Source organism: Myodes glareolus, chromosome 5 (genome assembly GCF_982192425.1).
Source record: "Myodes glareolus chromosome 5, mMyoGla1.1, whole genome shotgun sequence".
NCBI lineage: Eukaryota > Metazoa > Chordata > Mammalia > Rodentia > Cricetidae > Myodes > Myodes glareolus.
In genome coordinates this window covers 90,468,330-90,481,496 of record NC_142030.1, presented here as the reverse complement: position 1 = coordinate 90,481,496, position 13,167 = coordinate 90,468,330, and the positions used below count along the sequence as shown (strand labels likewise).

The window sequence follows — 13,167 nt, the reverse complement described above, 5'->3', positions numbered from 1 at the left end:
CTCTCAGCCACAATTGAAACACAGGATGTGTTTTTAAAACATCTTTAAAACATCTCCCAACTTCTGGAAGATCAAGTCCATTTGTATAACCTCTGTCAGACTGGAGACAGCTAGCATTAGTTATCTCCTCAAAAACAAAATGTTCATTTAAAGATGAACTTGAGAGTCAAAGAATTAAAAAAAAAAAAAGAATCCATCTTCCATAGCTGAGCAATACAATTAAAAAATAAAAAGATTAAAAAACGAAAAAACAAAAAGCAAAAGCAAAAAAACACCACCAAAATTCAATAAGATCCAATTTCTGGTCTTCAAGATTTCTTCACCTATTAAGAAAAAAAAACAGAAACCTTCCCCCATCTTTATTATCTGTATAATAAAAGCATACTGTATGTAAAAATATAAAGTGTTTTATGTATATAATATGAACATACATATATATTAACAGGCTTATACACACACACACACACACACACACGTACAGAAATAAAACATTTGGGTAATTATCTTTTTAAAATATAAAAGCTTCCAGATTTGGGTTCATTACAAAAATAGTGAACTTACTCTTATACCAAAGTACCATGAAGCTAATGTTACTACTAAATTTTACCCAGCCACAAAAATCAAGATGAAAAGAAATCCATATATATGGATACACTGATATTTATGTCAATGTCTATGATATGTATTAACAATCATTCTCAGGGAGTGTTTAACCAAAAAAGGTAGAAGCGAATAGTTACAGAGTAACTACAAAGTGGGGCAGCCAGCTGAAGAAGACAGAGCAGCATTATAGCCATTCCCAATCAGCTCAGGCAAAACAGAGACGCCAAAGGAAGCTGTTTCTCCTCCTTTAGAACAAGACAAGCATCACTGGCATGGCATTCAATGCTGGCCCTGCAAAGGCTTGTTGATACACTAGTTCCAAATTCTTTACTATTGATGGTTATAGCTAAAGACTTCACTCCAGTTGGTAAAGGGATAAATTTGGGGGAGATGAAATTTCACTTCACAATGAATGGTACACTCACCATTTAAGAATTTAAAAATTAAAAAAAAAAGTTATTTCAATACACAGAAATGAGTTTCAAAACCAGCCCAGTAACAAAGCCATTTTGATTCTTATGTAATAAAGTACTACATACTTTCTAGGCTAAATCTTGCCAAATACTATCCAAGACAAAACTAAAATCAAGACTTTAAAAAAAAAGTGGACACCTTTTACTCACACTTAATACTAGTCAATTTTCCAGGAATTTTTTGGGCAGGGAATATCCCCAAATCTAAAATGAAAAAAAGGAAAAATTGGGATCTTACATTAGTTATTCAGTCTGAAACGTCTAACAGACTTAATAAAAGTCATCACTTTCTGGCCTTCCACTCAGTCACTGAAACAGACTCAGAGTGGAAAGAAACCAGTAGGGCACTGAGATTAGTTCACTCATTTCAACAACTGCCTAACATAGTAAAATATAACTGCTTATTTCAGTTAATATAGTGGCCCAAACTTCAGTTAGGAATACTATGCTATGGACCATAAAGTACCCTTTAAAAAAATGAATAAACTATAGAAATATTCTCTGGGAAACTCATACTGGGTTTGCTATTTTCATGGGATTTGCATTCTAAATACCAATCAATTTTTTCCAAATAACATTTAATAGTTTTTACTAATAGGTTATACAAAGGTACCTATATAATCCCTTTCTTTGTACTATATTATAAAACTAAAAAAGTCATTTTTATCTAATTGTTTTATAATCTTTCCCTTTTATACAGACTTAGTCCTAAATATAAAGGGTAATTTTATCTTATCTAGTCATTTGACAATATAAACAGACCAATATGAGGTAATTATAAATTTCCAAAGATGAAATAATTTTGTGGGTTTATTCTGTCAACCTGTATCAGGGTTTTAAAGAAATCAAAAAAATAGGGAAGGGAAAAAATTTGTTAGTGCCGCCACTAACACATTCTAAATGCCTTTGTGCTCACAGAAGTCCTGAATCACAGTATTTAAACAAATCATTGATTTCAGAGTAATCAAACCTCCATGTTGGAAGAAATGTTTACTCAAATCATTTAGTCTACCAACCAGAAATACCTAAGCCCTCAGGAGCTGCACTGTATTTTCTCATTAGCACTCTTCTCGTTCAGCTGATCTGACACTGAGTTACACCTGTGGACTCTTCAGAGTTATTCTTCATCCTATCATCATCATGTTGCCTCTGCCGAGTTTTCAGCCTTTTTGTACTTTTAGATTTCCCCAGGTTTTATATTTTTGTAAGACAGGATCTTAAGATGTTGGTCCGGCTGGTCTCAAACTCATGTGCTAAAGTTATAATCCAGCCTCACCACCTCAAATAGCCGGGAATACAGGCACCCATGACCACACCCAGCTGTTTTTTTTTTAAAGAATAAATAGTATGACTACATATAATAACAATAGCAATAAGATATAGTTATATAGCAAAAGCTGCTCATTTTAAGTAGAGAAAGAAAGAAGAAATTAAGGTAATATTTCTTTTTCATTGTTCTGAACAGCCTTATTTTCAGGGTTGCAGCTCAGAATCAATGTAGAATAGTCATAGTTAACATTCTCCAAGTTCATTTTCAGAAATATCAGCTGTTCTATATTATCAAAGTCCATGTTCATGATCTGCTTTGGATGAAAGTGGCTGTTTGTGGTAAACATGCACTCAGATTGCCAACTACACATGGGGCAACTCAGATACTGAATGGCAACTTGGGTTAAAGCTGGCCATATGCTCACCTTCCTCTGCCAGTAAACCAAAGGGTCATCACCTCCTGAGAGCTCTGAATACTTCTCTTTGAAGTACTCATCCACTACTGCTACAGCACAGGGGAACAAGAAGCTTTTGCTTCCAATAGCAGCACTGTCTGTGGCTGAGCTATCCATAGAACCTGAATTGGAGGTGCCTTCTTTTATAGAAGCAAATGAATCAGTTCCTAATCTAACCAAAGAGCCAGGTGCTTCCGAGGTTGCAATTTGGCATGCCCCGGGCGAAGATTCCATATAATTACAAACCTCTTCTGCAAGGATCTGTTTGTAAGTTTCTAAATCAGCACCTTGAGGGAAAAAGTCTTCCAAACTGTTCTTAAAACATGGATCTAACAAAGTAGCCAAGATACAATGCTTGGATTTGAGCATGGCACTTAGTAGGGCATCAGTTTCAAGTTTCAAAGATAAACTGTCCACCAGATTGAGGGCCTGAGTAATACCTCTGACTTGAAAATCTTCTCTGAGTCTCTGCAGGGAAAAGAGGAGATGATGGATTAGGGGTAGCACCTGATTCAATCCCGTGGTCTTTACACTCACTTTCTGGGTGGCCTCCTCGAATGGCTTAAGAATATCACAAACGTATGTCATTAGAGTCCATTGAAGGGAGGTAAGCACAACTCCACTGGCTCTACCCAGACTGTGGTGAACAGAGTAGCAATGCTCTAAAAGCCATTTTAACATATAAAAAGTAGAAATCCAGTGGCCGGTTTCATCCTGCTTCAGATTCTTCCATGGAAGCTGGTGATCATTTTGGAACTCTTGTAGTATCTGGCGGGCTTTGACTGAATGGCTAAAATGATGACAGGTTTTTCTAGCAGCCACTAACATATTCTCAATGCTTTTGTGCTCACAGAAGAAGTCCTGAATCACTATATTTAAACAATGCAGGAAGCATGGCACATGGGTAAAACCACCACTTTTGATTGCATGTACCACATTAGAGGAATTGTCAGAAACAATGAAGCTAGGGATAAGGAAATTAGGAGAAAGCCACAGACCAATCTGGTCATTTAATTCTTGTAAAATGTTAGTTATCAAACAGTCTTTGGCTAATCCTGTAACACAAAGTACTGCCCACTTTCTAAAATTGGGGGTCCTACCACTACTTGGGGAAGATGCAGTTTCCAAAGAGACCCAATGTACAGTCACAATGAAATAGTCAGTGGAAGGGTCATGGGTCCATATGTCAACAGTCAAGTGGATCTTTTGGCTTTGAACATTCTCTAAAGTTAAGAAAATTTGTTCTCTAACAGAATCATATAACTGAGGTACAGCTTTGGTGAAAAAGTAAGTCTCCGAGGGCAATCTATAGTCAGGAGCAACAATCCGTAGGAACCTCTGAAAAGCTGGGGTCGAGAAATAGTTGTAAGGATGCATATCTTCCACAATCATCTGAATAACTGCCTGGCTTATCTGACTGGAAGCTGCATTTTCACAAGGTGCTGTTGTTTCTCTCTCTTGTGCACACACCAGATTACCTTGCTCAGCAACAGGAACAGGACTCTCAGATCTATTTTCAACTTCTAAAACAGGAGGTTCATCAGTATCAGAGTCACTAAGGTCCTCAGCTGTTAAATCCTGGCTGCCTGATGACTTCTCTCCATGCAAAGTATCATTCAAGAGATCGCTGCTCTCAGTCTCAGTCTCATCTAATCCATTTCCAATAGCACCATTGTCTTTGTTGGCAACTGCCCAATGGATGGGATGTGTAGCCTGAAGGTGTCGTTGAAGTGTTGATGTTCCTAAGTGGGAACCTGGCCTACCCCGGCTCACACTTCTTTTACATATGTTACACACAGCTCTTGAGATGTGCTGAGGATCAGTATAAAAAAAATTCCAAACTGCAGATGTCTTGGCTCTGGTTCCAGGAATTAAGGCATGCTTGACAATGTTGCTTTTGATGAGAAATCTCCCTCTTTTTGCCCTCAGGGCGTCAGATGCTGATTTATCACGTTTCTTACCCATTCTGTTTTCATCTAATGAATCTGTAGGAATATACTCAAAGCTTCCATTGCTTTCAGGAGAAGAAGGAGATAAAGATAAATCCAAAGTAAAGTCCTCCTCCCCATTAGTGACTCCATACTTGTTGGCCCTGGTCCAGTGAGGAGAATGCCTTGCCTGCAGATGTCGTTGAAGAGTAGATGTACCAAGATGGCTGCCTGGCTTACCCCTGCTGACACTTTTCTCACACAGGTTACAGATAGCTCTCCAGGTGTACTGGGGGTCAACATGAAAGAAGTGCCATACAATGGAGGTCTTGGCTCTGGTACTAGGTAGATAAATTTGCTTTTCTATATTGCTCTCAAAAAGACTTTCTTCATCTTGCTCAGGGGCACTGGAAGCTACCAACGCAGGGGCATCTGCAACAGGTCTTCCAGACCCTAAATCTTTACTAAACTTTTTGGCAAGGATCAGTTTTTTTCGGCGTCTTTTCCCCTTAATTCGCAAGCCCTTCTTCCTTTTCTTCTTAGCAGGCAATTTTGTCTCTTTATTCACTCCTTCGGCCACCATCTTTCCCTCTACCACATCATCTTCTGGATCTGAATTAATGGAAACACACCCCAGAATCCCAGCATCACTAAAAGTACTGCATCTTCTGCCAGGAGAAATCGAGGAAACTGGGCCACTTAAAGTACATACACTCATTCTCTGTATCTCCAAAATCTGTACCAGAGCCTTTCCGTGGGTTCACGACTCCGGCAAAAACACAGCTGGCCCTCTCCACTTGCATTACCTTTCCTCCAGTTTCTATGGAGAGTCAAATTCCCTTTCAACCAATGACTTCCAAGCCAGGTTATTTTTGGAGGAAAAATGGCAGCAATGGAGAACATTCCCAAACTCTGTCTTGCGAGGCTTTAGGAGAGTCCTTTAAACTTTCTGAATTCAAATAGTCCAGTGTCCTCATGTTATAGAAAAAAACAACTGAGGCCCATTTTCCCAGAGTCATGGAATCTGGACAGCTAAGGGTCAAGTCTTCCAAATCGAAGCTTCATATTAAAGCTGCCGGATCAAGAACTTCAACTGCTGAAAACGCCTTCAGTTTTTAAAATACGTACTTTTAATGAACCCACATGGCAACAACATTGATTTTCCATTAAATTGGGATTATTTTCAGGAACTTCACTTAAACATAGTGCATCACTCAACAGTCCTCGTTTCGGACTGTGATTTGCCAATACAACCCGAAAAGTCAATTCTGGAAAGCTAAATCAGACTCCACACACTGGTCATTAGCAGTGAACTCTAGCTGTGCCCTTCCTGTTCTGACATTCTGAAATATGTAGGTGGCTGAAAAAAAAATTATCTGGAAATAAAATTTTAAAACAAGGTAACAAACTATAATTTTCATTTACGGTTTCTATCAAGAGTTCGTATTTTCAGACTGAAGCAAAGCGTTACAGCCTGTTCATAACTCACAATTCGGACATTCTATGAGCAACAGAACTATAGAGAGCTTTAAACCACTTCCATTCCTTTTCCGTGGACTCCCCCTCCTCCCCTGCCCCCAATACCAACACGTTTACCCTACGAAAGCATGGCTATCACTAGCTCCACAGCCGCCTTCTCAGGGTTCAGAACCAAAGCCTGGTAGATGTCAACAAAACGAGCCTTCCCCATAGGGATCCGCACCGATTATGGGCGTCTAAGGGGTGTTCTTCATTACGGTCTCACCAATCCTACAAGAACGAAGAGTCCCTGTAGCTCTTGACTTCGAAGATGGGGGCTGGGACGGGAGAGTAATCAGGGTGGGGAATGGCTACAGGACACCAGAGATCGACTATGTATATGGAATATGAGAAAAATCTTCAAAGTAATAGGACCCTAGAGAGGAATGAGAGTAGGTAAACTCGGGTCCAGGCACTCGTTCTGATTTAGGGAGTGAGGACCCGCTAACTAAAAAAACTGATGCTGGGAAGAAAGCAACCTAGTAGTCTGTTCCCGCTCCGGGGGTCCGAAACAGTCGCTCTAGTGGGGCTACCCGGGAATCCCGGTTCGGGAACACCGGATGTGGGGGGAGGGGAAGAGGTTGGTAAAAGAGCAGGCGCGTGGGGGTGGGGCGGAGCGGGTGGGGGTGGGGAGGGTGGGAAAGTGAGCTGGAGTCTGGCTAGGAGCCTGGTGGGCCAGGGCCGCGGGCGGGAGCCCCGGTGGCTGCCGCGCTGACGGGCCCAGCTAGGACTTCCCGGGCTAGGCCGAAACTCGGGCGAGGGGAGGCCGCTGCCACTCCCCTCGCCCTCTCCTCACCCCCCAGGCCCCAAGTCACCCGGGAATCAAAAAACGGGTCTAGTTACCAGAGAACAGAAACTTTACCGAACCGATGACACTGTCTCCGATTCCCGCGTGCTGCCACGTCTTTCTCTTCCCTTAGCCACGGCCGCCCGCCGTCCTCACAGCAGCAGAACAAGCAGAAATCTAAGACTGCCAGCGTCAAAGATGGCGCCCGGCTACAGGCTGGGCTCTAAGGCTGGGCCAGTAAAAGTGCCAGCGCGACGCAAGGCGCAGGCATTCTGGGAGTTGTAGTTTCCTCTATGAGGCGAGCCTTAAGATGGCTTCTTGGGTCATAGGGTCGCGCGCTAGGGAGGCGAATGGGAAGTGACTTTCTCTCTCTGAACCCTGGCGCCTCTCAGAAAATTACTCTTCACAAAAGTATTTGTTTTGTTGTAAAATCACAGTAGATAATCAAGAAAACTTGTTTTTAACCGAAGTTTGTATAATAATCGTCCAAACTTGATATAAATTTAATTAAAAATCAGGGTTAAATCGGGCTTTACAACCAAGGAGAAAGAGAGGAGGGGAAGAGAGAGAAAGAGAGAGAGAGAGAGAGAGAGAGAGAGAGAGAGAGAGAGAGAGAGAGAGAGAGAGCAGAGGAGGGGGAAGAGAAAGGAAGAAAGACTGAAAAACTGAAAACTCACTAAATAAACCCCACTCTGGGACAACAGAGAGTTTATAATTCAGTCATCTAGTAGGTTTATAATCCCATCACCAGTTAAAACAAGCCAGATGTGGAAAACAAGCTAGGCGTGGCAGAAACAGGAGGATCTCTGGGAGTTCAAGTCCAGCCAGGTACATCATGAATTCCAGTATAATCAGGGTTATTTAGAAAGACCCTGTCCCACGAAAACAAAATATCAACAAAAACATCTGTAGGGTTGAGGATATGTATAGTTTAGTGGCTCAATGGTAGCGTATATGACCAGCGATGCTCAGGACTCTCATTTAGGGAACTGCACTAACATTAAAGAAACTACTTTTCTCGTTCAAAGTTGAAAAACTCCTAGACAGGAAGTTGTGCTCAGGAGGGTTTCCTTTGTTTAATTACATTTTTCTGTTTATTTTGGTCTTTTGAGAGCAAGACACACTATGAAGCCCTAGCCTGGAACCTGCTCTGTAGACTACACTGGCCTCCAACCTGTGGCAATCCTGCTTCTGCCTGCCTCTTCAGTGCTAGGATTACGGGCATCTGCTATCATGTCTGGCTAGTTGATTTTCTTTCTTCAAACAAATGTGTGTAAGAAAAATAATTCATCTTGGGAAGAAAGTTACAAGGGAACACTGCCTACAAAGCATGCTTTGTATAAGCCTGGTGGTCTTGTAAGACTTTAAGACAATTCTGAAGCCATTTTTGACAATTCCAAACCCTCTCAGCCTCTGTGCTTTAGTGCTTCCTCTTCTCCCCTGGAAACCAAGGACCTAACAGTTACACATGCATGTACTCAGTTCCTGAACAATTACCCATACACATATGTTTTGACTCAGTCCCCTGGGAAATGGGGTCAAAATGACCTCTTACCTCATCTGATCTGACAATAGCTCTCCAGCCAATTATTGGTATTAGCCCTTTTCAAATAAGCCAATCATAATGGTCAAGAAACAACCCCTCTTGTTTCTATGGGGCCTTCTCCTTTAAAAGTAGACTGTACCAGCTATTCGGGGTCTCTCGGCTTCCCAAATGCTGAGGGACCCTGTCATGACAGAATTAATAAAATCCTCATGCTTTTGCATCGGCTGTGGTATATGAGGTGGTCTCTGAGGGCAACTCCTTCTCGGTTTGGACACCAGAGTCCAACAGCCTCAGATCCCTGAATCCTTATAAAGTTGTCCTCTGACCTTTGAAGGCCTACTGTGCCATGCTCACCAATAATAGTAAAAAATGAAAATAACATTGTGAGGGGACCCAGGGCTTTTAAATTCAACCGCCAGGTTGGGGAGTGTCAGGAAGTTTAGGGAGAACTGGTGAGAGGGAAGGGTTTTTTTTTGTTTTTAAGGTTGGAGAGTGAAGAAGGAAAACAGACAAGTAATTGTTTCTCGTTCATTATTGACATTATCCTGTACTTTCCCTTTTGAGAGTTTTACCAAACACCTAACAGTAAAGTAGATAGAGTAGAAAGTTAGCAGCTGCACCAGTCTCCTTTCTGGGAACTAATCTCATACTCATTTAGCTAGCATATAGTCTAACTTTTTATATGCAGTTTTATGTAAGTATTACATGGGTAGAATTAGAGACTAAGATCTCCCGTAGGTGAGCAGATCTCCAAACCCTGGTTAGAAGGCAACATTTTCCGCACTTTGGGTGAAAGATAGAGTTTTGTTACTGAGGAAGGATGTACTTGATGGTAAAGCAAAACAGAGACAGCAAGTGAGCTGTACTGCTCTGAAGTCCCTGCCTGGGGAAGCACATACCTCCATTCTTCTGTAGTTTCCTGATGGCACAGGTATGAGAAGGGGCCAAATAAGGGCCCAATAGTAAGAGAAGGCTGAATTCCACCCACCACATGGCTTCCTGCAGCTACTCGGGGGGAACTGCACCATCCCTGTCCGGGACTGGCTGCTTCCAGGACCAGCTGCCTGCTGCCACTTTGGGGACCCGTGCATGGTCTCATGGCCCACTGCCCACTGCAGCCACTTGGGGATCCGCAGCATTTTACTTTCATCATTACACTTGCCTTTGTTGGAAGCCTGCACATTGCTTCTGGGAGTATACAAGGGTGCAGCTGTTCTGGCCATAGTTTGGGAGTTCACAGTCCTAGTTACTATCAGTCATGGGGCGAAATGTCCTATTGTTTTTAGATTATGCCTTTACCTTGTACATTTTAAATTTTACTTTAGTTTCGTTTTATTTTTTTTATAATGCCAGAGATTAAATATGTTAGGCAAGTGTTCTACCACGGAGCTACATGCCTAGCTACCTTGTCAACTGTGTGTGTGTGAGTGTGTGTGTGCATGCTTGCTCATGTTCCTGTAGGAGAGGTGCATGTTAGTGTATGTGGGTGCATATATGTTTATGTACTTGTATTTGTGGAAGCCAGGTCATCCTGGTGCTGTTCTTCAGAAGCTGTTCGAGAGATCTCTCACTGACCTGGGGCTCACTTTATTTGGCTGGGCTGGCTGGGCAGCAAAGCCCCAGGGATGTGCACAACTCTACCTCCTTCACAGCGGGGGTTACAAACATTTGCTACCAGACTTGGTCCAAGTCCTTACGCTTCCATAGCAAGCACCTTAGCAACTGAGCCACCTCCCCAGCCCAACCCCAACAGTTTTTAACTATATTATCTCCCCTTAATTTTCCACTCCCACTTACAGGCCTTCTTCCACCTCTACGCTTAGCATTCTACACTCAGGACCTCCCTAGGGATCCCTGGACTCCGGCCAGGCATTCTTACCATTGCCCCAACCCCAACGAAGGCTTTCAAGTTCATTCCACTCAGGTTTTGCCCTCTACACCATGCCCCAGGATTAGCTGAAAGCGCTCCCTCTGGCTCTGCACTGACTCTCAGAGGGAGGACTCCCAGTTCACATGACAGCTGCCAGGAATTTTAGCTGGTTCACCTCTGTGGTTCTCCTCCCCAGCACCAGAGTCCAGTAATTTGCACATAATAATATTATTTAATTTAAAGAATACAAGCAACTCATCCCTCAAATGTAAAACAACCCAATTAAAATAAGGAAAGGAGAAGCCGGGCAGTGGTGGCACATGCCTTTAATCCCAGCACTGGGAAAGCCGAGGCAGGCGGATCTCTGTGAGTTCAAGGCCAACCTGAGTTCCAGGAAAAGTTCCAACGCTACCCAGAGAAACCGTGTTTCAACAAACAAGGCTAAGTTCTTTGGTGTCTACTTCACAGTCTTCTTACCATATTAGATATTAGTGATAATGCAGTATACCTTTTAATATTGTACATGGGAGGCTGGAGAGATGAGTTGAAGTGCGATCCTAATTAGTCTTAACGATAGAAACCCAGAGTCAGATATTGAGGGTGAAAGCAGAAAGATCAGAAAAGCAGAGCAGTCAGCCACCAGAGACTTCTTACCTCTATGAAATCTCAGACCAAGTGGGGATGATCCTGTCTCTACAAATCCTCAGACTGAATGGTTGAGATCCTGCCTCTACCTGCCTTATATTCCTGTCTCCACCTCCCATGTTCTGGGATCAAAGTCATGAGCCTTCCATGTGCTGGGATCAAAAGCATGGTCCTCCCAAGTGCTGGGATTAAAGGTGGGAGCCACTACTGCCTGGCCTTTAGGTTAACTAGTGACTAGCTCTAACCTATGATCTCTAGGAAAGCTTTATTTGTCAGAACACAAACAAAATACCACGCGTTTCCCCCGTTTTGTCTAGAAAAACTATATACAATAAGTACAATAATTATATCCAAATATATACAGGCAATAATTACATTAACAATGACTAGTTCATTAGCATTTTGTAGGTGGAGATTGCTCGTTCATTTCCCAGCTGCCCAGATCTCAAATAATCACACTGAAACTATATTAATTACAATGCTGTTTGGCCAATAGCTTAAGTGTATTTCTAGCTAGCCCATATCTTTTTTTTTTTTTTTTTTGGAGACAGATTTTCTCTGTGTATCTTTGGCTGTGCTGGAACTCACTCTGAAGACCAAACTGGCCTTGAACTCACAGAGATCTGCCTGCCTTTGCCTCCCGAGTTCTGGGATTAAAGGCATGTGCCTCCACACCCAACTACTCTCTTTTCTTTTCTTTTTTTTTTTTTGTTTCTGTTTTTGTTTTTGTTTTTGTTTTTTTGAGACATGGTTTCTCTGTGGCTTAGGAGCCTGTCCTGGAACTAGCTCTTGTAGACCAGACTGGTCTCAAACTCACAGAGATCCACCTGCCTCTGCCTCCAGAGAGCTGGGATTAAAGGTGTGTGCCACCACCACCCGGCTTTTTTTTTTTTAATTTATTTTATTTTAAAGGACTTTTGCTATCCTTTTTCTTTTCTTTCCCAATCTTGGGTATATTTTTAAACACAATGTATACTGTTTAGAGTTTGTTTTTTTTTTCATCTGAATCTGTCTTTACTGTATAGCTATATCTTTTTCTGACCACGTGAGTCTTTAATCTACTAAGCGATATGCCTAGAATTAAAGCTATGACTTTGGTGGCTGGCTTTACTCCAGTCCTTAGCTTTTTGAGAATCTAGCTTCATGGTAGAGGTACTGGCGGAAGCCACATGTATTGCCACAACTCTTTGGAGTTTCTAGGTCCATGCTACCACTAAGAAGCCTAATGCCTGCTGCTCATAAACACATTTATGTGTTTGGTGGCAAAGCCTCTTAAAAGAGCTGTGAAGTTTTTGAGGATAACGCTGAATCAGGAAGCCTCTCTTCCAGGGGCTACGCCTCTGCTCGCTGTCAGCAAACAGAGCCTACTGGAGTAAAGATAGTTAGTTACCAAGAAGCTGGGATGATTCTGTTCTTGACTGCCTAGAATCGTTTTTTTGAAAAGCTTTCTCAGGCTTTATGTGGAAATTCTTGCCAAATGTTTGGGTGCCATTGTGTAAACGGAGACTGTACTTTCGCTTCCCAAACATCCAGACCCAAATAATCACACAGAAATTACATTAATTACAACACTGTTTGGACAATGACTTACGCGTATCCCTAACTAGCTTTTACATCTTAAATTAACCCATTTCTATTAATTATGTATTGCCATGAAGTTGTAACTTACTGGTAATGTTCTGGCATTCTTCTCCTTTGGCAGCTACATGGCATCTCCTCAACCCCTCCCAAACCCTCTCCGTCTTACTTCCCGTCTTACTCTGCTAAGCCACTGGTGGAGACAGCTTTATTCATCAGCTAATAAAAGCAACACATATCCAGACGGACCTCTCACATCATACACTTAATTTAAAAAAAAACATTATTTTGTTGTTTTGTATGGATGGATGTTTTGTTTGCATGTATGCCTGGACATCATGTGCATGGCATGTCCTTAGAGGCCTGAAAGTGGATGCCTGTGAGCTGTCAGGTGGGTGCTGGGGATTGAATTTGGGTCCTTTAGAAGAGCAGATGGTGCTTCCTTTTTTTTTTCTTTCTTCTTTCTTTTTCTTTCTTTTCTTTTCTTTTCTTTCT

General features: G+C 42.0%; 1 protein-coding gene across 1 annotated transcript; it reads right to left on the bottom strand.

Annotated features, from left to right (window-relative positions):
* Positions 1 to 698: 698 nt before the first annotated feature.
* LOC146894988 (uncharacterized) lies at positions 699 to 797 on the bottom strand. Its single transcript, XM_085688223.1, has one exon. The coding sequence runs from the start codon at positions 795 to 797 to the stop codon at positions 699 to 701; it is 99 nt and encodes a 32-aa protein (XP_085544349.1).
* Positions 798 to 13,167: the final 12,370 nt, after the last annotated feature.

Coding starts and splice junctions, on each gene's coding strand:
- LOC146894988 (XM_085688223.1), bottom strand. CDS start 797: ATGGCTATAATGCTGCTCTGTCTTCTTCAGCTGGCTGCCCCACTTTGT.